This window comes from Marmota marmota, unplaced genomic scaffold, assembly GCF_001458135.2.
Source record: "Marmota marmota marmota unplaced genomic scaffold, marMar, whole genome shotgun sequence".
Lineage (NCBI taxonomy): Eukaryota > Metazoa > Chordata > Mammalia > Rodentia > Sciuridae > Marmota > Marmota marmota.
Window position 1 is genome coordinate 20,137,261 of NW_026000005.1, and position 25,173 is coordinate 20,162,433.

The 25,173-nt window shown below is 39.2% G+C and overlaps 1 protein-coding gene across 1 annotated transcript in view; it reads left to right on the plus strand.

The window, feature by feature from the left end:
• LOC107138591 (aldehyde oxidase 4-like) overlaps nucleotides 1–20,618 on the plus strand; it is a 58,648-nt gene extending 38,030 nt beyond the window's left edge. Inside the window, 16 exon segments of the mRNA XM_048808265.1 lie at nucleotides 1,271–1,395; nucleotides 3,266–3,399; nucleotides 4,516–4,603; nucleotides 4,911–4,997; nucleotides 5,176–5,367; nucleotides 6,351–6,578; nucleotides 7,778–7,873; nucleotides 8,404–8,532; nucleotides 12,213–12,257; nucleotides 12,259–12,288; nucleotides 13,476–13,528; nucleotides 13,908–14,022; nucleotides 14,213–14,278; nucleotides 16,435–16,620; nucleotides 18,453–18,620; nucleotides 19,403–20,618. Coding sequence (XP_048664222.1) covers nucleotides 1,271–1,395; nucleotides 3,266–3,399; nucleotides 4,516–4,603; nucleotides 4,911–4,997; nucleotides 5,176–5,367; nucleotides 6,351–6,578; nucleotides 7,778–7,873; nucleotides 8,404–8,532; nucleotides 12,213–12,257; nucleotides 12,259–12,288; nucleotides 13,476–13,528; nucleotides 13,908–14,022; nucleotides 14,213–14,278; nucleotides 16,435–16,620; nucleotides 18,453–18,620; nucleotides 19,403–19,456 — 1,796 coding nt within the window. The 3' untranslated portion in view covers nucleotides 19,457–20,618.
• The last annotated feature ends 4,555 nt before the right edge of the window (nucleotides 20,619–25,173 follow it).

A 25,173-nucleotide genomic window follows, 5' to 3' on the forward strand; every position in this document is an offset into this window, starting at 1 on the left:
CCAAAGGCCTTGCTTGTTGGGCACCATGCTAGATTGTCTTTCATTTTTATTCTCACTCAAAGGGCAGATGATTGACAAGGTGCCATTTGGAATTGCTGCCATTTGGGATTTGGGCAATTGTGGGATTTCAAAATGTTGGCACAAGGTGGGAAATTTGAAACATGAAGAGAAGAAATGACTAAGAGTCACAGAGCGTGCCAACATGAAGAAGTGTAGTAGCTAAGAGCATGCACCCTGGCTGGAGTTGGGTGACCCAGGTGTGAATCCCAGTTCTTGTGACTTTGGATGGTTTCCTTAACCTTTCTATGTCCCGGCTTCTCAATCTGCAAGATGTAGATAATAATACATGTTTCATGGATTTGAGGGTGGATTTGAGGATTAAATGAATTAAATGAATTAATCATCTATGAAGTGCTAAGCCTTAGAAAAATACCTGGCATACTACAATACTATGTAATATTAAGTAAATACATTGGAGTTTAAAATAATACCCTGATAGCATTAGGATTATTTTGAGCTGAGGGCAATTGAGAAATAGCAGGAACAGAAAATAGGAAAAAAGTGGCTTTTTTTTTTTTAACTCCAAAAGCAGGGTATGTGTTTCCTTTTGAGAAGGTGTTCCCCTCCCCTCTCACACCTGGAAGGGCAAAACAAATTGCGACAGTGGGCTGCTTTATGCTTTGAATATAGCCCTTGCTGCTCTGCCACTGCAACTTATTTTTTAAATGAACATGTTTCTTTCTCTTCCTTTCTCCTTGCTCCTCCCTAATCTCAGGGGAAACAGGATTACCTTTCTTCCCCATTTTAAGCAGATTTATCTGTCCTTGAGCACACACCCACCATAGGAACAAAGTAATCCAGACTTTGGGGATGGCATAAGATGATCTCAGAAATGACTCCCAAATTAACAAGTGAATTACAACTCCAATAGAGAACAAGTGGAAGGTAGCCTTTGTATCACCTCTTTAAAAGCCCTGTGCTCCTGCTGATGGGCAGAATCATAGCCTTTGGAAAAGGAGTTCCCTGTGATTCTCCTTTGCTAGCAAAATAATAAAACTTCTTTTTCCTTTTTCTCAAAACTGTGTCCTACTTACTGGAATTGGCATCAGGGACAAGGAGTACAACAGTATCACAAAAAGTGTTTTAACCAAATGATATAAGTCCAGCTCTCCATAAGATAAAGCAACTTGGTCTTTATAAACAAAATGCCACCAATAGTGCCCATGTTGGTACCTGTGACTTAACATTGTCCTGTGTTCATGCTTTACAGGTGAGGTCCATGTGGAAGGACAGGAACATTTTTACATGGAAACACAAACGATCCTGGCTATACCAAAAGCAGAAGACAAAGAGATGGTGTTACACCTTGGAACACAGTTCCCAACACATGTGCAGGTAATAGGCTGTTTTTGGAAATGAGACTTCAAATAACCTCTCATTCTTGTGCCTTGAACTATGTGCATCCCTGACATTGGCTGAAATCCAGTGAGAATAAAATGGAATAAATAACTTTCAACATGATTTGGAAATTTTGCTACCTTCCAAAACATAGGACAAGGTTCATCTTTCCCTCTTAAGAATTGACAGTGTAAAACTTAATCTCAGGGAGGTCAAATCCTTAGTACTGTATGTTAATTTTCCTTTATATGTAACTGGTATTGCTATTCTATGTAAATGTTCTGATATATCGGTGGTATGTGGGTAAAGCAATTGCATTTCCAAGACATTTTCAGCCTGACACAGTAGCAAGTAAATTCCAGTCCTGTGCTGTGGCTTGAGATATAAAGCAGTGTTGTACCCAGAGAAGTGAAAAAAACAGTCCTGATATTCCCATGTTTCAAAAATGGAGTTGCTCCATAACACTGTCAGGTACAAGGGGATACTTTAAAAATAGTGACAAGTGTCACTGGGAGGGAATCCTGACACCTTGAGGACCTGAAGTAGTGGCTCCATGGGAAGAAGAAGTTACCAGTTGCTATTCAGGCAAAATGAAAGGCTGAAGTCACTGGCTCTGAGCAGGGATATGGCTGTGACCTCCACAGTTGCAAGTTTTGAAGTGGATGGAGGAGGGGTGAGGGATATGAGTTTTACCTCTAAGCAGCCTTGTGATCTCTTGAAAGTTGCTGGGCATCAATATTCTTTTCTGTAAATTGACGGAGGTAATAAGATCCCTGAGGTCCCTTTTTGCCAGAGGTTTGGGTTCTGGGCTTCCAGGGATAAGGTGCATGTGTCCAGATCACCATTGCCACCCACCACCAACACCATCAGTTCCACACAGCAGGCATCTTCCAAGGGTTACTAAAAAACTTAGGGCAGCATCAAAAGCAAAGCATTTGAGTGGACATTTCTGCAAAGAAGAAATATGAATGACTAATGATCACATGATAAGATACTTTGAATCATCAGCCACTAGAGAAAGGCAAATCAAAGCCACAATGAAATACCACTCCACACCCACTAACATGGCTATAATCTAAAAGAGAGATAATAACAAGTGTTGACAAAGATGTAGAGAAACTGGAACCTCCATAAATTGCTAATGAGCATGAAAAATGGTGTAGCCACTGTGAAAAACACTTAGGCAGTTTCTTTGGATGTTAAATATGAAATGACCATATAAACCAGCAACTCCACAACTATCTACCCAACTATCTACCTTTGTCCACACAAAGGTTTAAACATAGATGTTCATAGCAGCATTACTCATAAGAGCCAAAATTAGAAACAACCCAATATCTATCAACTCATAAATAGATAAAATCTGATATATCCATACAATGGAATAATATTTAACCATAAAAAGCAATGAAAAACTCCTACATGACACAACATGGGTGACCCTTGAAAAAACATTGTGCAAAGTGAAGGAAGACAGTCACAAAAGGCCACACATTGTACAATTCTATTTATATGGAATGTCCAAAATAGGCAAATCTATAGAGATGGAATATAGATTTGTGGTTGCCTAGGCTGGGAGGTTGGCAAGAGATGAATTCCCTTTTTGCCAGAGGTTTGGGTTCTGGGCTTCCAGGGATAAGGTGCATGTGTCCAGATCACCATTGCCACCCACCTTAGTGAATACAAGGTTTCTTTGGAGATGCTGAAAATGTTCTCAAATCAGACTATGATGATGGTTAACAACTTTGTAAATATAAATATATGTGAAAGTACTGATTTTTTTTTACTGGACAGAGAGGAAACATATGGATAAGAAAGTAAACTATTAAATTGCACTTATGAGGCCTTGGGGACTTACCTCTTATAGGAATATGTGGCTGCAGCACTCAATGTCCCAAGAAGTAGAATCGCCTGCCACATGAAAAGAGCTGGAGGAGCATTTGGAGGGAAAGTGACCAAGCCCGCTCTTCTGGGAGCCATTAGTGCTGTGGCTGCCAATAAGTAAGTGACAGTGATCACTGTGTCATGTCAGCAGTCTGAGTGGCATGGATGGCACGTGATTCCTTCCAACCTTTCATCTCAGCCTTCAACTCAACTGAAATTGGCTGTGTGGAAGGAAGGTCAAAACCTCAGTCCTACAAGAGACACATCTTGTCATGGAATAAACCACGGGCTCTGCTGCTGCCTGCAGATGTTCACGCAGCCTCTGCCTCTTCCTGTTGGAATAACCAGACACTGGAGTAGCCACGACTTGTTAACCTTGTAACTACAAGAGTTCACCAAGATACACTCAGGACAAACTTGTCTTATCCCAGTCTACCACTACAAAAAAAAAAAAAAGAGTTCTTGGAACTTTCCAACAATAGAAAAGGCTGTCCTTTAAGTAGCAGGTTTATAGGAGTTGGAAACATTCCATAAGAAACCAGAGTCCTTGATACATACTTTATGAAAAGGAAGTCTGCAAGGGAGGTTGAGCTCTCCAGAGTGCTGAAACTTTCAGCCTTAACAGCCCACCTACAGCAATGTGTTAATGCCCTCTTAATATCACAAGTGAAATGCATAATAATAAAACCTATTTAAACATATAATTTCAAAATGATCATACAACTCTTTAATGTAAATATTAACAAGAAATAAAGGGGGAATCATTTATAACCAAATAATATATCACTGCAAGATGTAAATATTCAGAAATGACTAAACCAGAATTTTATATATATATATATATATATATATATTTTTAATTTTAATGTTCCTACAGTTTGCAAAATGTTGTTAAAGGCATATTACTACCCCCATTGAAAACCATTAAGCTGCCAGGTACTATGGCACACATCTGTAAGCCCAGTTACTTGGGAGATTAAGGCAGGAGGATCACAAGTTTGAAGCCATCCTGAGCAACTTAGATCCTGTGTCAAGATAAAATTTAAAAAGGGATGGGCATGTACGTCTGTGGTAGAGCAGTTGCTGAGCACGTGCAAGCACCTGGGTTCAATACCATAACAGGAAGAAAAATAAAACCCCACTAAGCTAAATTACTTCAAGTCTCCTTTCCCATCTCTATGCTTATACAACTTTGTGAAGCCCCCTGCATATTAACAGAGTCATTTCCCATAGGACTGGCTGCCCAATCAGATTCATCCTAGAGCGAGGCGATGACATGCTGATAACCGCTGGCCGCCACCCACTGCTTGGAAAATACAAAGTGAGTGAGAGCCTTCAGGTTTAACAAGCCACTAAGACATTGTGTTAACCAATCAATAGTAAAGACAGTTGCTCAATTCCTACCTCTTAAATTGGATATTTGGATGCTGCCTAAAGCTAGTCAGAACTTTCAGTCTGGATCAAATTCAACTTGAGCTCTCCCTGAGTGTTCCTCCTGTGTCTGTCATATCTAACCATGCGTATAAGCTAGGTAAGGGTGGATGACTGTGATCAGATGTGTTTGTGTACAGCACAGTTAGGTTGCAAAGAAGTGTAATTGAGAAAATTGTCTTGCTATCACTTTGCAGATCGGATTCATGAACAATGGTGTGATCAAAGCTGTTGATGTCAAATATTACATCAATGGTGGATGCACTCCTGATGAGTCTGAGATGGTGAGAAACAAGCTTTTCCATAGCTTTTCAGTGGGGCTATATGTGCCATGCTTTATTTGCATGAATATTCATTTTATGAATTAGATAAATTCTTAAATGGTTTGTGTTAAAAATAAAATTTAGAGAAATGGTTTTGAATATTGGATAGAAGTAAAGTTTTTTTTCCCCTTTAATCCAGGTTCAGGAGTTCATTGTGCTGAAATCTGAAAATGCATATGACATTCCAAATTTCCGATGCCGGGGCACAGTTTGCAAAACAAATTTGCCATCCAACACTGCCTTTCGAGGATTTGGCTTCCCTCAGGCCACGGTGGTAGTAGAAGCTTACATAAATGCTGTAGCATCTCAATGTAACTTACTTCCAGAAGAGGTAAACGGTCAGAACCCCCCTAATAAAACGCTGGCTTCATTGGGTCAAATGTATCTTGCGCACCTACACATAGCATTATGTCAGCCTCTGTGTGGTTTCTCAAAACTGAAGCATATCTATGTATCAGTTAGCTTTTGCTCTTGTAGTAAGTCAACCACAAAACCAAGTGGTTTAAAATAATTAGCATTTTTTCATGAATCTGTAGGTCAACTGGGGAGAACTTCTGGTATGGGCCAGCTCAACTGGAGCTCTATTGATCTCAGATGGCTTCATTAACTTGTCTGGTAGCTATCTGGTGGGTTTATCTGGGAATGCCTCACCTGGGAAGGCTGGAAAGTGCTCTATAGTAGTAGGCTGTGGTAGGCTAGCCCATATTAATTCTCATGGTAGTTTTCCCAGAGTTCCCAAGAGCAGCAAGAACGTGGCATGCCCCAATGTGCCAATACTTTTCAAGTCTCAAAACCAAAAGCAAGTCACAAAACCAAAGCAAGTCACAAAACCAATCCTAGAGTCAGTGTGAAACTACCCCAGGGCAGAAATAGAGTAGAAAGATTATAGCCATTTGTGCAAACGTTTAACCACAGTCAAGACTTTGAGAAGCTAATTTGAAAATAATTAGGACACAAGGCAATGTTATATAGGAGTAAAAGGACTTGAGCCAGAATTTGAACTTATCACTAACAAACTTGTGACAAGACTAATAATAATGTCTACTGTTTCTCAGGATCATCATGAAGTTAATTGAGATAAACACACTTAGACAAACACTCATGCCTGGAGCATATAAAGTGTTCAATAGTAGTTTCTGTTTTGCGTTAATTTCAATTTTATACCCAGACATTTGCATTTGCATATTTATATCCACGTATTTAGTTGTTTCTTTTTTAGAAATATTTTCTCTCTATCAGACATATAACAAAAATGCTGTTATATATGGAACAAGCATTCATCCTTAAAATCCATTTTACTTTATCGTCTTTCAGGTTAAAGAAATACACATGTATAAGAGAACTAGCAAAACAGCCTACAAGCAGACATTTAACCCTGAGCCCTTGCGAAAATGCTGGAAAGAATGTCTGGAGAAATCTTCATTCTATGCTAGGAAACAAGCTGCAGAGGAATTTAACCAAACAAATTACTGGAAGAAGAGAGGGCTTTCCGTTGTTCCCATGAAATATACCATTGGAATCCCCGTAGCTTACCACACTCAGGTGAGGTGAGGAGAGATGTCCTCCTGAAAGCCCTGTTCCAAATGACTGGCCTCTGGAAAAGGCAATCATATGCAACAAGGGGTTGTCCCTGCTGGGGTCAGAGAAGAAACTGGGGCAGTTTCCTTTAGCAGGAGATAGAGTAGGCTTAAGCAAGGATGGGGACTATAGGTATTAGGGCTGACCTAGCAGGACATGGCATGAGGACCTCAATCAACAATACAGTCTAGCTCAGGGGCTCCTGGTTTTAGTAGCAGGGTCCCAAACATGAGTATTGAGTAGGGAGTGAAATTTCAAGTCTGTGAGAGAAAGAAACCTTCCTAGTTTCTTGGAGAGCAGTAGGGTCATTTGAAGGCAGAGCTTCCAAAAGTATAAGAATAGACAGCTGCCCAAGTCACACAGAAACTTGAAGTTTTCTATTATGAGGCTCAGGGACTATTGGGCTTTCTTTTTAAGTTTAACCATAATCAATTTTTCATGGGGTTCAATTTCTGATTCTGTTCTTTTATTTTTGTGTATATTCCCATTAATTGCTGAAATGCCCCATAACCAAACTTTTGCAAAGAAAAGCATACAGGCCCCCTTCATGTGTGAGTGAATTATACAAATTATGTTGAAGTGTTATCCTAAATGTCTGCAGATGGTGTGCTGACTCACGGTCCCACCTCTTGTCTCTAATATGCTCCATCAATTAAAGTAATCCTACTTGATGCTTACATAGTCATCATCACTAAATATATCACGCTTTCTGGAGGCACATGATAATACTTATGCGTGGTCATCCATTATTCTTGTTAGAGTGTCAGGAATATAAAACACAGTTTAAACATTCCTGTAGATAACTTAATGATCCAAAAAGTCTGGATCATATCCAGGAGATGGAAGAGATGAATTAGTTGGTATTTTAATGCTTTGTGGCAGGGACATAGGCATCCATATAAAGGTAGGTTCCCAATGAGGTAAGTGCAGGATCCTGGGCCATATGCTAGAGTGCAATGGAGATTGAGCTCAAGAAAAATTCTGTGATTTGCAGAACCACTCTATGTGGCCCAGCCTCCACCCTCCTATGGTCTGGCCCTGGAACATGTGCAAATTCTGTGAATTCTTCATTTGGAATAACCAGCTTTTTATGTCCTCAGCTAAACTGACTGTGAAATTTGTCAATATCCGTTTCCAAACTGTATTACAATGATCTCCACCAGACAGCTGCTTTGGTCCACATCTATCTAGATGGCTCTGTCCTGCTGAGTCATGGTGGCTGTGAACTAGGACAAGGTCTGAACACCAAAATGATCCAGGTGAGACAAGTGCTCATGTTCTCTCTTGTAGGAGAGCTTATCACCTTACAGACTAAGATCAAGCATTAAATGCACAAGTCAATTTTAATACTCATCCTAACTTCAGGAACATAAAAATGCAGTAGAGTGAGGGAAGTAGATGTTAGAATTGAGAAAAATATAATATTCCTCCTGCATATGAGAGAACTATGAATTTTCTGAAAAATGTAGCTCCAGTTTCAAAGATAAAATACTGTAAAGCTTCATGGCAACTGCTCAGAACAATAATGTGTGTCCCAGAATGATCACTCTGCCATGTGGCTTCCATAAAACTGGTATAAAAAGAAGCACAGCAAGACTGGTTGGTTGGCCACATATCTCCAAAAAGGAGTGTATCATTGGTGGTGCCATTTAATACCCAGCTTAACTATTGTCATCTTAGCAGGACAGCCAGCCAGGGTTTTATACTCAGTTCTAAAAAGAATGCAAAGTTTTCTCACTTAGAAGTGGGCATAAAGCCAATGAAATAATTTCTCTTTTGTCCCTGGCAGGTGGCTAGTCGAGAACTGAACATCCCCCCATCATACATACACCTGTCTGAAACCAGCACCATCACAGTGCCCAATGCTGTCTTCACAGCTGGGTCCATGGGGACAGACATCAACGGAAAGGCCGTACAGGTGATTCTTCTTTCATCTCTCAGTCACCCAAGGTCTGCATTGGGATACCTTGTCTTTCTTTATGGAAGATGAAACTGAGGTCAAGAGAGTTCAAGTTCTAGGTCACTGAGCTAATTGTGGTGAAGCAGAGATTCCCAGCCAAGTTTTCTAAAGCTTGATTTGGTGCTTCAGCTGCACTAGGCTATCTTTTATAATTCACATTCTTCTTCATGTGCAAACCTGCCCCTTTAGCAGCCTCCCTCTGTCTCAGATAAAACAATCTCCCCCTTCTCTCACCCCAGCACACCAGAGCAATGCGGTGCAGTCCTGCCTTGCTCCCTTGGAGAGCTTGGGCCTGGAAATTAACCTCCCTAAGAATCCATTTCCTTTTGTGCATCACTGGAGATTCAGATATCACCCATCTCATAAAAGTGGGTGGAAAGAAATCTTATAAAAATCCACCACATCACCTTCCTTCCCACCCCTAACCTCTAGAAAACTATCAATTGGTCACTAGTCACCAACAGAGACCATCTACACAACATGACAAACATCTGGTTGAAAAGGGAAACTTTCTGCTTGACAAATGTGCCCCTATATCATGTGGACCAGGTCTTCCCAAAGCCAACTCCTTGGATAGTGGTCCTATGAAATGCTCAGTGAAAATATAAAAGCTCTTCAATCACAGAGTTTGAGAGATGTTGCACTCCACGTCCCACACCATGTAAATATTGTCAGACCACCTTTGAGACAATTTTTAAGTTCTTCCTCTGTAGTTCAAAAATGTAGGAAAACTATATAGAGCGGAAGTCCCACCACACACTGGCCACCACCATCTGACTTGGTCAGCAACCTGTCCAGTATATTCAGAGGGTGCTCTTTGGTAGGAAAGCCATTTGCTTGCCCTTCAGACTTTCTGCATTTCTTCCTTGGACTTCCATGGTGGGCTGACTATGCAGAGCTTTCAAAGCCCATGAAGACCCACTGCTTTCAATAGTTCTAGATTCTTCACCAACTAATAACCACATGAGACTTTCAAAGGAAATGTAACAAAAGCTGAGGTTCTGCTAACTGTAAAGGCATTGATGGTTCCACACTTTATATACAGAGAATGTCACTTGGCTAGGTAGGACTCAAGAAGATTAAGTCATTCATTTCATAATCCCAAAACTCTAAAAATCCAAAGTCTTTTATATGGGAGTCTAGGAAATGGCCATTAAAAAATGCTTATAGAAAAATCCTGAATAATTTTAATGTAAGAGCAACAGTAGACAGTTTAGGTAAATGAATAAGCATTTGTATACTTATGTTTATAGAAATAGAGAATGACTAACTATTAAACACTGCAAAGCAAAGAATGCAACAAGTGGAGAAAAGTAATTCTATTTTAAATTTCCATTAATTTCTAGTTATCCTTAAAATAAAGTGGTTAAATACAGAAAGTGCATTAATTAGAAAACAAACAAACAAACCCAGCCCAGCAAGCATCTCTGCTGAATTGGCCTCTCACCAGAAGACTTGTCTTCAAAAGTAAGTACTAGTCTTCAGGTCCCCAAGCACTAGGAATCCTTATCAAGCTCTATGAGTGACTTTGGAGTCCCTCTTGATAGGCTTGAGATGATTTAGGGGAAAGTTATCACCAGCTAGCTGGGATGGCGACCTATGCTGGGTTCACAAAATCTAGCTACATCAATAACTGAGAAAATGGCAAAGAAAGCACATAGGCAGACAGAAATGCCTTTTCAAAATCCAGGATGGCTCTCAACCTTAAACGTCTATTGGAAAGAGAGAGCTTGCACCTTATGTGTTCATAACAATGTTAATTTCATTAAATTAATAATTGTTCATGAAATAATAAAAAAAGAAGTTCAGAGTCACAAAAGAATGGCAAAGGTTCACTGCAATATCTCACTAAATTAAAGGGTGAACTTACCTTAGGAGATGCGTGAACTCTGAAGTCACTCAGAGGAGTTTAGTGGTCAGGGTGTTGCTGAGGAGACCTGCTGAGCTGAAGCCACCATGTGGCTCTATAGCAGCAGGGAAGATTTCAGGCAAGTTTTAACAGGCAGAGGTTTCTAGAGAGAGTGAGGTAAGGACACACCATATAGGCACTTCCAGAGAGAACAATATAGCTCTTATAGAGTCTAAGTTTTTAAAGGATTTGGGTCCCTTTGTTCTTGACTCAATTTCTCATACCTCCCCCCCCCCAACATGGTTTATTACCCCTTTGCATAACCCTCAGCAATTTTTCTTTGTGAGGATAGCAATGACCTGGTCACAGGGGAGAGTCATGAAGACCTGGTCACAAGAGATAAGGTCTTGAAGCAATAGTTCCCTTAATGGGTTATAATTATGTCTGAAGGAGTTTTGATGAGCCAGTACCCATTTTCCTGATGCTTATCTGCTTTAATAAAGTTTTATGTTATCCTCAGTCCCGTGACTTGTGGACTTTCCTTGATGACTATGTCTGATGTTCATCCTGTAAGTTACTGCCCTTTAGTGTCCCCCCTCTACCCACCTGCTCATAACTAAACTACCCACCTAACAAGAGTGAGATAATGGGAAGGAGATCTGATATTTGGAAAGATGTGGGGACTCTAGGACTTAGGTTGCCTTGTATGTGGCTGTCTCTTGGAAGGCATCCATTTGTAACGAGGTCAATGATTGAAAATTGAATGGATCAACAAAGACAAATCTATGAAAACAGTAATCTCCCCAATGCATGAGAAGCTATAGAACATTTTCCAAAGAGAGGATGATAGAAAAGTAGGAACAGAAGCCAAGAGGAGGGTATTCTGAGGCTGAGATTAGTAAGAGTAGAGATACAAATGGACTCACATTTGAATTAAAGGTGGAAGCCAAGCTGGGATCCACTAACTCCCAGGGATCTAGTATAATCTTAGAAGTCCAAGAAATTACCTCAATAATTTCTGTTTTCATTTCAATAAAAATCTTTTAAAAATTAAAATAAACATTTCAAGTATGAGCGGAATACTTGTATTGATGATTGTATTTGCCCACATTTGGGAGCAAAACTACTTTGGGTCAAGGCAACAACAACAACAACAACAAAAACAAACAAGCAAACAAAAAAACCAGCAGAGATGGACTTCATAAATGAACGATGTTTTCCTGCCCAGTATAAAGTAGGTGATGACAGGGAATAAAATGCAAGGGAAAATCTCATTGCCATTTGAGTAAGAAGAGTGGAGAGAAAACTGATTCTTTACACTAGCAGAGTAGGCATGTTGGACTTAAAAGCACCTGCGCCTTAGCAGACAATACTTCCACACTCCAAGCAGCATTTTAACTTCCAAAACACAACATCATCTCTCAATTGAATTAATGTTGTTATTTTGAACTTTATTAGTATATGTATTGGTGTGCATGATCTGTCATTTTGGTTTTGCTTTATAGTTACATAAAAAATCTAACTCTAAGGAGACTCTGCTTAGCTTTGTGTTAACATATATATAAACATTGTAATAAAAATAAGTCAACACTGTAGAAGCTACAAGAAGATCTTTTTCCTTTGAAAAGATTCAACACATTTCTTTCTCAAGTTTAAGAAATCCTCCTATAGGAGTAAGGAAGATACTTAAAAAAAATGGCAGGCTCCATCAAAAGTGATTTAAATAACCAACATTTTGCTATTCCCTCTGCCTTTTATTTCTGATACCATTTCAAACATTTATTTCTAGAATGCCTGCCAGATTCTCATGGCCCGTCTTCAGCCCATCATCAGAAAAAAACCCTAAAGGAAAATGGGAAGAATGGGTGAGTGTTTCTTTTATTATCCCAGCCAGGAAGAGGCAAGGACATCCACATGGGAATGAGTCATAGATGTGTGGGCTGACAGGTGGCAACCATTCAAGAATACTGATGTGCTGGGAGCCATTAGCCAAGTAGGTATGACAATTTCCTTGCCAGCGTACCCCATGTTGCAGTGACATTGCATGTAGGTGACCTTGCTCAAGGACCAGGGCGGATTAGGGTGTTCCCGGTTTAGGATAATCGGGTTTAGGGCATTCCAGGTTTAAGATTATTCCTGCTGGGAATAGGGCGTATCCTGCTGCCTGAGTTCCCCTTGAGTTCTCACGGGATTCAGACAGTATTTTTTGGGAGACAGAAGCCCAGTGGATGTGGATTTTGGGCAGAGAACGTGGATTTCCCCAGAACGTGATTGTAGACGGCTGGTGTGAGTTCGGGAATAAAGAGTTGCTGTTTGAATCTACAAGCTGTGTGGTGGCTCGTGATTTTGTGCCCAGCCAGACTGCGGCACTGATGTATTAGCATTTACTTCTACCTTACAGAGCAGGTAAAAGAGATACCCATGTTCATTGCCACCTGGTTCTATTTCAGAGCTTAATATCTTATAGAACACAATAGCAGCATGAGCTCAGAAGTCAAACCCCAGGGGTGTTGCCCATGTGCCGTAGCTATGGCAGCAGGGCCAGGGTCTCAGGCTTTGGTGTTCTCACCTGTGCAATGGAGAAAACAGCAATGCTAAGATCAAAGGATTGCTCTATTTTTAATAGTTGTTACTACAATTACCATTATTAATATTGTTGCCTGCCCCTATCCAGTTGCAGGGAAGATGACATAATCTTATAGTAAGTCAGTTGGTCAAATTAGTGCAAGGTGAAAATCCAAATATATATATATCCTATGTGCATACCTAAATACATAACTACATAAAAATGTAGTCTACCCCTCTCCCTAATCTGTGAAAAATATTAAATTTTTACACTGTGCAACACAATTTGGATAATACCAGAACACAGCTGTCTGCTATTTTTCCCTAGCAAATTGTGACCCATAGCTCACACTCAGTCTTGAGTCTCACTACAGATAAATGTAGGTACAGAGCCCCATGTAAACAAGAGACAAGCCCAGAATGGATGGGTGTTGTAAATTACTTTCCCTAAACTTATACTTTCTTTTTAACTAATCATCTCTTTCAGATTACACAAGCTTTTGAAGAATCCATCAGTCTCTCAGCGACTGGATATTTCAAGTAAAGGACATTATTACTTTGGCTAATATTATACTTGGGCAGGGGTGATGTGGTGTGGGTGTTAATCCTATAGTCAAGGGATCTCTGGAGATGGGGAAGGAGATGAGTGTTTGGACCAGGAGCAGGGGAATAATCCAGAGCCTCCTTGGGGAAGGGCAGACACCAGTCCATCTCCTCCTGAATCTGCAGCAATTCTCTTATAGCCCTGATCACAGTCCCCTCACAAGAGAAGGAGAAGCAGACCTCCAGCCACAGAATGGGGCACAGGGTCTGCAGTCTTCTGCCCTGTAGTATAGGACCCCACACAGCCAGGTGACCAGATCACTAATCAAGAAAGTACCTTTTCTTTTTAAATTCCATTCCTGATTTCTTTTCTCAGAGGCTTCCAGACAAATATGGACTGGGAGAAGGAGGAAGGTGATGCATTTCCATATTTTGTTTATGGAGCATCCTGTTCTGAGGTTGAAATTGACTGTTTGACTGGAGCTCATAAGGTAAAAAGCAACATTTATATGTGCCATCTTTATAGGGTCAACACAGAAAGTAATATGTTTCCTATACTGTAAATAATAACTAACTTGATCCTCCAGGTGGAAGAAATAGGGACAGATATATAACTTTAATTTTTAAAAAATCTACTTTAAATAAGTTATACTGTCCATTATATCTTTTCTCTTGGTGTAGCTCCTTAGAACTGACATCTTCATGGATGCTGCTTTCAGCATAAACCCAGCCCTGGATATTGGACAGGTATGTACCTTCCCCACAGAGACTTTTAGTCAATCCTATTTAAGAGGAATTCATACAGAATACAATTCTCCAGAATCATCCAAACCTTGTTCATACCTCATGCAAATATCCTGCAACATATATTATTATTACACACATCATACACACTTGCATACACATACAGATAGATAAAATACTGTAAGAAAATTCAAGAAAAAGTTAACAATAGATGTCTTCATTTCAGGAATATATATGACTTATTTTGCTTTGTAAGCCTCCATGCTTTCTAATTTTTCTCCAAGGAATATTAAGTTTATAATTAAAACATTATACAGGTCCATAGTAATTAAGTTACGTTAGGGCTTATATTAATATTGAATTTAAACATTGCACGATTTGGGGAAATAAAATAGAAAAATGTTTAAACACAGTTTTTCCCCTTTGCTGAATTTAATTCTGATTCATATCTCACAAATAAATAAAATTAACTCACCCAAATCTTTTAAACTTGGAGTTAAAAACCTTTCCAGTTGTTGGGGAAGCTCTGTTTTTTCCAAGTTTGTTTCTCAAAGTGGGGCCAACAGACCAAAGCATCAGCCCACATCAAACCTGCTCACCAGCTCCCAGGTGAGGCCAAGGTGACTGGTCCCTAGTGTGCACCTTAGTAGCAATTTGGAGACTGAATATCTTGGCATCCAACCCCGAGAATTTTGTGGAGCTTTCATCTGCCAGTCTCATTCTACCATCCTAAATCCTAAGGAACTAGTTTGCCTAGCATGACCAATGGACTTTAATATTTATTTATTTATTTATTTTTTTTTAGTTTTCGGCAGACACAACATCTTTGTTTGTATGTGGTGCTGAGGGTCGAACCCGGGCCACACGCATGCCAGGCGAGCGCGCTACCGCTTGAGCCACATCCCAGCCCCGACCAATGGACTTTATAAGGAATAATTTTGTTGACTCATCAGTGCTTCTCAAACTGTGGTCCTCAGTCTCTCTATACCCAAAGCAACTATAGTGTTTCTGGCCCACTTCAGGTTCAGTCGTGCTCATCATAACTTTGGTAGACTAGGAATTGAAATTTGCGCACAATGTGGATCTTAAATTTGTAAAGTTTGAGAACTACAGCTAGTCCCAGACCCTGGTCCACCTCTCCTTTTTTTTCTTCCTACTCCCAGCTAATTCCTGCCTCTTTATTGCTTTTGTAAAGGAAAATGGGAGATACTATAATTAGTAAAAATTCTACATTTGCCCCATCAGAAAAGGAAAGAAAAACAGAAGTGCTAGACTGAATCCTTTGGGCTTTTATCTTTTCCTTTAGAGACACTGTCATTTCCTAAAGTAGCATTTAAATGTGCTTACCTCATTCCAAAATTTGAAGTTTCGGTAAAAACTCAAGCCATAATTCTCCTTCAAGTTTTATAACCTCTAGACAGGTACTTCCTTTGAAAAAAACCTTTATCTCAGAGCATAATAACTTACAAATAAAGCAACATGACTTCCAACCCACCATGTTTAACATTGATCTCACCATAGTAGTTTATAAAGGGAAGCAAAGAATCCAGATATTAATATCTACTACAGTGTCCTGGCTCCATTTAATCTAGTTCATGCTCCTTTCATGGTAGCTTCTTTTCTATCTAATCCACAGACATTTATTGAGAACTCTATGTACCAGGCACTGTGCTGAGAATAGAATAGAAGTAGACCCGGCCTCAGATTGCTTAAAAGTGAGGGGGAGGTGGATAACAAGTATTCAAGGTGCAGTGAGCCTGGGAGATACACCCAGAGGAGGAGGAATATCCTGAGAGTGGTCATTTTCACCTGGAACTTAAAGGGTGAGGAGGAGTGAATAGGGGTTTGCCAGGTAGACAAGTTGAGGTGGACAGGTGTGAAGAGAATCAGGAGAAGCTGCATTTACAAAGACTTGGAGGTGGGAAAGAACTGGGTGGGTTTGAGAAACTACCTGGAACTTGGGCAAGCATCAGGTTACATGGGGTACCTGAGGATGAGGCCAGGCAAGGTGGAGGCACCTTTCTGAGGACCCTTTGTAAAGTCCATTGCAATATGTTCAAGAAAGGCTCACTGTGGTGAGGAACTCGACTTCCTTTCATACTGGGATATTTTTTCAACCAATATCATCCAAATCTCACATATGAAATTTCTGACTGTAGGTTGAGGGAGCATTTATCCAGGGCATGGGATTTTATACCACAGAGGAGCTGAAATACTCCCCAGAAGGTGTGCTTCATTCTCGGGGTCCAGATGACTACAAAATCCCTACTGTCACTGAGATACCAGAAGAATTTTATGTCACTTTTGTGCATTCCCAAAATCCCATTGCCATCTATTCATCCAAGGTAAGAACTTGAGACCTCTGTGTTGGCCAGGTCCACCATAACCAAATGCCACAGGCTGAGTGGCTAAAACAACAAATTGACTTTCTCACGCTTCTGGAATCTGGACAGTTGAGATTGGGATGTTGGCAAGGTTGGTTTCTTCTGAATCCTCTCTACTCAGCTTGTAAATAGCTTTTCTCCTCCTTCCTATTTCTTCACATTGCATTCCCTCTATGCCCCTATGGGTCCTAGTTTTCCTATCTTATAGGGACACCTTTGGACTAGAGCCACCCCAAATGACCTCATTTAATCATCTCTTTAAAGACCCTATCTGCAAAAAACAGTCACATTCTTACCAACTGGGGATGAGAACTGTTTTAGTCAGCTTTTTCATTGTTGTAACTAGGAGATCTGACCAGAACAATTTTAAAGGTAGAAAGTTTATTTAGGGCTCACAGTTTCAGAGGTCTTAGTCCATAGAAGGCAACTCCATTCCACGGGGCTCAAGGTGAGACAGAACATCATGGTGGAAGAGTGTGACGGAGGGAAACAGCTCACATGATGATCAGGAAGCAAAGGGAAACTCCACTAGCCAGATACAAATATATAGCCCCGAGCCATGGCCCAATTCCTCCTGAAGCCACATCCTACCACTTCAGGTACCACTCAGTCAGGGGATTAACTCACTGATTGAGTTAAGAGTCTTACAACCCAATCATTTTTCCTCTGAGCCTTCATTCTTGCATTGTGTGAGCTTTTGGAGGACACCTCACATCCAAATTATAAGAAGGACTTCAACATATGAATTTGAGGAAAGATAAATTCAACCCCTTGAAAAACCTCCTCTTAGAAGAACTTTTGAAAGGATTCCCAGAACTATTTTGAATTTGTTTGTTCCTTTGAATTGCAAATCCCCCAAAAAGAAAACAAGCTCTCTCAGAGTAATGCTCAACATCTTCAGAATCCTGAGTCCTCTTCATTCCTGAGATATGAAAGAAATCTAAATCAAATGAGAAAGGTCAAGGAGAGCAGAACGTCTTGGCTCCTTAGGCTAAGTGCCACCAGAAGACAAACTGACCTTGCAGGCAAATTACATCAGCCCAGATGTAATATGGGCTTTTCTGCTGCTCAAGGTCTAGCCACCTTGCTACCAGATCTCCTCATCATCTCAGAGGACCCTCTCTCACTGGCCCCACTTCTCCCTCCATATTTTCTGAGAGTAACCTGGTTTTTGAAAACCAAAGCAAGGAAACACTCTTGTCTGCTCCCAGCCTTTGTCCAATTTCTCCACCAAGGTCCTGGCCAAGAAACCACAGACCAGACTACCTAAGGAAAGAAAGAAGAAATATCAGTACAAAAAGCTTTGGTGAATCATTCAAAATATAATGTTAATTCACATCCATCTAACACACTCCAAGAAAGCCCAAGTGAAAAGGAGCAACAGTGTCACTGTCCCCAAGCCCATCTACAAAGATTTTGGTCATTTTGTTTTGGCTTTGAGTTAAAACAAGATGACCCAGAGGCAGGATTAGAGAATCCTAGAGGGCAACCAGGGACTTTGGTCTTCAGGACTTTACCTGAGAAGGAGAACAGGAGATTTTAACTGCTAGATATCCTGGTGTCCTGGAACATTTTTATCAGCTACTCTCAGGAGCACCTACACACAAAGAATTGCTGTGAGGGAGTTCAACCCAATAATCCAGATGCACTCCACTGTAGGGGGCATTAAAGCCAGAAAGGGAGAACATGCGTGCATGGCCTGTGTGTGTGTGTGTGTGTGTGTGTGTGTGTGTCTACACAAATTAGTCCTAAAAGAACTGTACATTTCTAACTGCCAGTTGTACCTCTCTCAGGGATTGGGTGAGGCCGGAATGTTCTTGGGATCCTCTGTATTGTTTGCCATATATGATGCAGTGACTGCTGCCCGTGGAGAGAGGGGGCTGAGCAAGACCTTTGCCATAAATAGCCCAGCAACTCCTGAATTGATTCGGATGACTTGTGTGGATCAGTTTACTGACATGGTAAGGGAGGTTCCTGTAGGAATTGCTCCTTACAAGGATTTTCAGGTCCTTGGTTTGGATTTGATAACAATGATAAAATTAAATGAAAAAAATTTTTACTTCCATGTACCACTTCCAATATGCTTCAAAGCAATTGCAAAGTGAGCAAATCTCTTCAAATAACGATTGAATTATTTCAGACCCAAAAGATAAACACACTGAGCCAGTGCTAATAGAAGATGGATGTGGTAGGTTGCATCTTTAAACACTTTATCAAAATGCAGTTGGTGTAGCATTTTGATTAATTCAGTAACCAAATTATATTTACTAGATATCAGATCTGGTCTATTACACAGTTTGTTAAGTAAACTAAGAAAAATAATTTAAATGAAAAATATCAGGTCCCTGGACACAACTTGATTTGCCTTATAATCACACAGTAATAAAACACAATTTCATTTGCCATTTGCTAAAAATATATCTCAAATTATCATCAGAAAGCATTTCTCTATTGAACTGCTTACTGCAGCATGAGTCTATCATATAAAATTAGATTGCACGTCATGCTTTGGAAATTACAGGGGCTTTGAACAAGATGCATCTTGTCCCAAACATAAGTCTAGGAGGATAAGGAGGTTTATGATTCAAGAATTGAAACAAATAGGAAAATTACGTAATTTTGATAATGATAAAATATACATTGATTTTTCCCTTTTAAAAAAATATATTACTTTTAAATTATAACATTTTCCATGTAATAAAACTGTATTAAAAACTATCTTCCTTCTTTTGATCTTTTTTAGATTCCCAGAGATGACCCTTCAACATTTACACCTTGGTCCATCCATGTGTCTTAATCTTGTGTTTTCAAGAAAATGAAATAATATGTGATTAATCTTTTTTTTAAAAGTCTCAAATCAAAGCAAAATATAGCTTCACTTCTGATTGTCAAAGATAATTTTAGCATTTTAAAAATATTATCTGTGGCTTAGGTACCTGCATGATTATGTTTTAGGATGCGAATTTTCACCAAAAGTATAATGAAACTCAGAAATATAAATTCTAATTTTAGTTTTTATTATCCTAAATATCTATATCACCATGATTTTAAAACATGGTAGAGTTTTCATTAACCTGGAACAACTCAAGAGAGACTACTCATGCTTTATTCTTCAGAAATCTGCTCAAAGCAGATTAAAATCTGTAAAATCATTCACACCAAAAACTATCAGGACTGGATTCCCCCAATGTCTCCTAAAAATAGCCAGCTCACATGATAAAAAACCCTGGTTTGCAGTGCTTGCCAATTCCCATGGTATAAATATTCCCACAATGGCAAATTCTAAGCCACCACTTTAGGAATCTAAATGTGGAGTTGGAAAGAAATGCTCATAATCAGCTCTTGTGAGTAGCTAAAGGCTGTTTCCAACACTGCATGTCCACCACAGTCCCAAGGCTCCTGTCAGTCCCATGTGATCTATTTAGAAGGGGCTTTAGGAAGAAGAAGCTACCCTGGTTTGGATGAAGTTTGTCACCAGTTCATGTGCTGGAAATTTAGTCCCCAGTGTGGTGGTATTGAGGTAGTAGAACCTTTAAAAGAAAAGACCTAGCAGAAGGTTATTGGGTCAAGACCACTAGTGTGAAGGGATTAATGCTGACCTCAAGGAATGGATTGGGTCTCATAGGAGTGGACGAGTTTCCACAAGAGCAGGTTCCTAAGAAACTGAGCTTTGCCCCTCCTCACTTCTTGATTCCTCTCTGGCCATGTGATCCTTTGCACAAGCTACCAATATGTGATGCCATCTGCCATGTTGTGACATAGCAGAGACCCTTACAAGATGCAATCATCCAGAACCGTGAGCCAAAATAAAAACCTCTTTTCTTTATAAAGAACCTAGCCTTGGGTATTTTTTATTGCAACAAAATACTAAGACTAAGGCACCATTCAAAGCCTCCAACTGGTGTGTACCCACCATGAGCCATGTACATGGTACTGTATCTTCCTACCTGGAAGGTCACACTGAGTAAAAGAAAATGATCTCAAATCACTCTTGAGTCCCTTGTTTTAGATTAGTGTCTGAAAGGTGAAATCAGAACCACTTTCCTTTTGCCATCAAAGGGGCACAAAGTCCTCAAGAGTCTTTTTTGGTTATTCCCTAGCTATTTTACATTGCCTTTTCCTGCAGAAACGCAGTCTCATGCCAGTTATGGATTTTAGTTTACTGTGAGGTTTGAAAACACAAATAAACAAACTAAATCACTTCTGAGGGATCTGTGCAATAAGTATTAAAGCTCTGCATTTATTCAAGCTCTGTATACATAAACTTATTAATGTAATTTTGCAGTGGGAGGGTAAATGAGTAGCAATTGCTTATATGTGCATGAGATCAAATCAGAAGAAGAAAGGGCTGATAGTAGAAATAAAGGTTTGTTTTTTTTTTTAAAGAGAGAGAGAGAGGAGAGAGAGAGAGAAAGAATTTTAATATTTATTTTTTAGTTATTGGTGGACACAACATCTTTGTTTGTATGTGGTGCTGAGGATCGAACCCGGGCTGCACGCATGCCAGGCGAGCACACTACCGCTTAAGCCACATCCCCAGCCCAGAAATAAAGTTTTTTTCCAGAAAAAAAAGGAACAAAGGCAAGTGTCTCTTCTTCCAAGAGAAGTGTATATGTGCATGCTCGTATGCACCCTTGTACAAACTTAAGTGTGTACTTGAATTCATGCAATAATCTAGATTGCCTAGAACTTAATACACAAAAACACATGAGAGAATAATAAAAGATAAAAGTTCACTGGAAATATATTTTCTGTAATAAAATTGGAAGACATGTTTGTCACAAAAAATTAACTATAAAACTATTATATTTCATAGACTAAAGGGGCTAGGACCCTGGTAACTCAGAAATTGAGTTTTTATAAAATAAGTCTGATCATTCCAACAGTATAGAATTAACTGGAAGAATTGAGATGAGAAGTAGTTACAATACTGTTATGTTTTTAAACAATAACAAGTTTCAAACACAGGATTAATATTCTTATGCCTTAAAATGAAATTACTAATTGATAATATCTATTATGTTACATAATTAATCCATATTATTGATTGACATAAATATATGTCATTGTCTAATTTTAAAGTTATTGCATTGATAGTTGACTTTAAATTTAAGATGTAATTTTTTAACCAGTGGACTCAGCAAATGATCAAGGACTCCCAGAGATAAAAGCATATAATCCTAACTCTGGGCAAACTCTTAATGCTTATTACTTGTAGAAAATTATCATTCCTACTGCTTCATTTTGGAGCCAGTAAAATTTTGTCAAAAGAGAAATTCTGCGTAGCACTTGCTACATATACAGTTCTTCTCTTTTCATATCCATGGGCCCAAGGATGTCTTACTTCTCCTGGACAAAAGTTCACAATTAAACAGTTTTGTATCACCTTATGGAAACAAGGAAAATGGAGTTGAGTGAATACTGGTAAGGATGGATTTGATTTCAGTTTAGCACCTCGAACCTGCAGATGCTCAGATTTGGGGAATGGTCAAAAAGAAGGCTGGAGCAGGGCTCCCCAGAGATCTCTGTTGTTTCCTTTAAGGAAAAATCTTAAATCCTCTGCACTTGATATGTTCAGTGATGTAAATTGGCCAATATTCTTTACACTACCAGGACACATAGTATTGCAGGTTGAGTTCTCCAGACACTGAGAAAGAGTTTGGGAAGCAGGACTTTTCCTAGAAATTGATACCCAGTAAAGAAAAGTTGAAAATGCAGAATTGGCCAGAGGAAGAGATTGAATTGCAGTGCAGTCCCCCAAAATACCATGAACCCAGCGGGGAGCGCTGGAGCAAGTAGTGCTCCACTGAGTTACAGACTGCAATGTACCTCCACATCACTCACTGGCAGGGCTCCCTCAGGAAGGGCACAACCTTGAGGAGGGAGGCTCTCCACCTTCAGGAGCTGGAGGCCCATGCTGACCCCACTCCCCAGCTGGGCCCAAGTGCTTCCTTCAGGGATCTGGTTGGCTTACCTCCATATCTACAACCCAGACCTATCAGTTATTCTTCCTGATTTGCCAGTTTATTATTTACATGCATATAAGTAGCAAATCACAGTTATACTTTGGATGAATTACTTTTATAGAAAAGATTAATTTTGCATTCAAAGAAATGCACAATACATATGAATATGTAATGTTTTTCTACCTTAAGTCAGTACTTGCCCCAGAAATTCTATGTCCTAAATTTACTATATTCTTTCCTTACTCATTCAAAAGTATTCTATTAAATTCATTACAGCACACTGTGTAGGGTGCTGTTATTTATTACAAATAAAACTACAGAGCAAGTAGTTCTTCTTGAGATTCATTATCTGAAATTGACATTAATTAAAAAATTGACTCTGTCCGTATAAAAAAGTGACCAAGTGGAAATGTTAAAGATGATGACTATCTGCAGAGCTCTACACACCCAAGCCCTGAGTTAACAAAGATGGCCTGAAATCAGCATTGTAAGAAAGCAAAAATTTATTCTAAAAGATCACAGGAATACCCAAGGGTATTTCCAATGTTAATAGATGTTTAATATCAAATATTTCTCAAAAATTATAGTCGGGGCTGGGGATGTGGCTCAAGCGGTAGCGCGCTCGCCTGGCATGCGTGCGACCTGGGTTCGATCCTCAGCACCACATACAAACAAAGATGTTGTGTCCGCCAATAACTAACTAAATAAATAAATATTAAAATTCTCTCTCAAAAAAAAAGTATAGTCAAAGAACTTTGGTCATCAGGCCAATCATTTGATTCACTTGCTAAGGAATATTCTATGACACTTACTGCTTGCCATATATCAAATTCATATACACAGTAAACTATATTTTTAGGTCCTTCTTTAGTTTAATTGATCTAGTTATCTGTCCTTATACTAATACTATATTAATGAGTACCATGGCAAGTGCTCCCTTGATCTTCTTGTTTTTCAAATTCATCTTAATTATTTGGTCTCATACCCCCCGCCAAAAATCATTTTGTCCAATTACCTCTAAAAACTTAGGTAGGTAGAATTCTAATTAGAATTGTATTGAATTTAAATATTAACTTTAAGAGAATAGCTGTGTGTGTGTGTGTGTTTGTGTGTGTGTGTGTGTATGTGTGGTGCTAGGAATTGAACCCAGGGCCTTGTGCATGTGAGGCAAGCACTCAACAAACTGAGCTATATTCCCAGCCCAAGAATTGCCTTTTTATATTAACTTTTCATTAAAGAAAATTTTGTCTTTCCATTTATGTAGATTTTGTCTCGTGAGTAGATCCTATAATTTTTTGGAAGAGGAGAACTAAATTTGTTTTTACATGATCTATGTTTTGGAGCTATAAATTTTCCAATATTTATGTTATAACCATTCACTAGATTGTTTCTTTCTCCACTGATGTTTATATGAATTTATATATTATTTCACTTTTTCATTATTTTGTTTTATCCATTGCAACCTCCAAGGATATGTTACACAATACGAGAGAAAAGGAACTTTATCATTCCCACTTGACTTTCTACAATTTATATTGTACCTTCCCAATTAACCTGCTCTTATCTATTTAGACTTCCTCTTCTCCTCACTTTTTCTGTCTAATCTCAAATTTTAATCAGAACAGAATTGGTTTTTTGCTTTGCCTTTAAGGACAGTATTATTTATTGGTTTTCCTAACTAATCTGATTTCATTAGTTTCTTCCTCTTCTCTGTGATTTGGAGTTTTTCTTGAGAATGGCTTCTAAATCTTATCCAGTAATTTAACATAATCTATTTATTTGACCACAGTTCTCCTTCTCTGTTTTTAATGTAATATACCAAGCCAGATTTAATAATTCTGATATTTAACTTGATATTGAATCGCTGATATTGAATCACTCTTGTGTCCCAGAAATAATTTTTTACTGAATATATTATCCCTTGATATATTTCTGGACCTGATTTTCTAGTATTTTACTTAAAATATAAGTGGGATTCTTCTACAGTGTTTTCTAACATCTTGAGTTGTATTAAAATTATTAAGTTTATAAGATGAATTAGGCAGAATTTCCCTTTATATATGCCAGGGAGAGTTTAAATACCCTTGTCATTAACTTAATGATTGATTATACAAAATTCATCTATGAATCATTTGTTCCTGCTTCTTTGTTGAACAATAGGATTTAAATCTTTCACCCTGCCCTTCATGATTTCTTATTCTGCTGTCTTGATCTGTACAGAGATATATTTCCTGCACTTTGTTTTCCAGGTCACTAATTGGGATTTCAAACATGATCATCTCATCTACTGAATTGTTCTTTGGCTGGTCTATTTTACTCCAGAAAGTGTTTCGGGAACTGCAGTTTAATATTCTTTTTAAAATTCAGACTGACACTCCCGGAACTTCCCTGGACCGGGGCTAGGAGCCCGCGGAAACTGCTTCTCGGTCCGGGTCCTGCTGAGGGCCGGTCAGGACTCACCCGTTGCTTTGGTTGCCCGGCAAGGGGAACGAAATGCTGCCATTCGCATAGGATACCAACATGGCAGAGATCTGATGTCAGCAGAAAG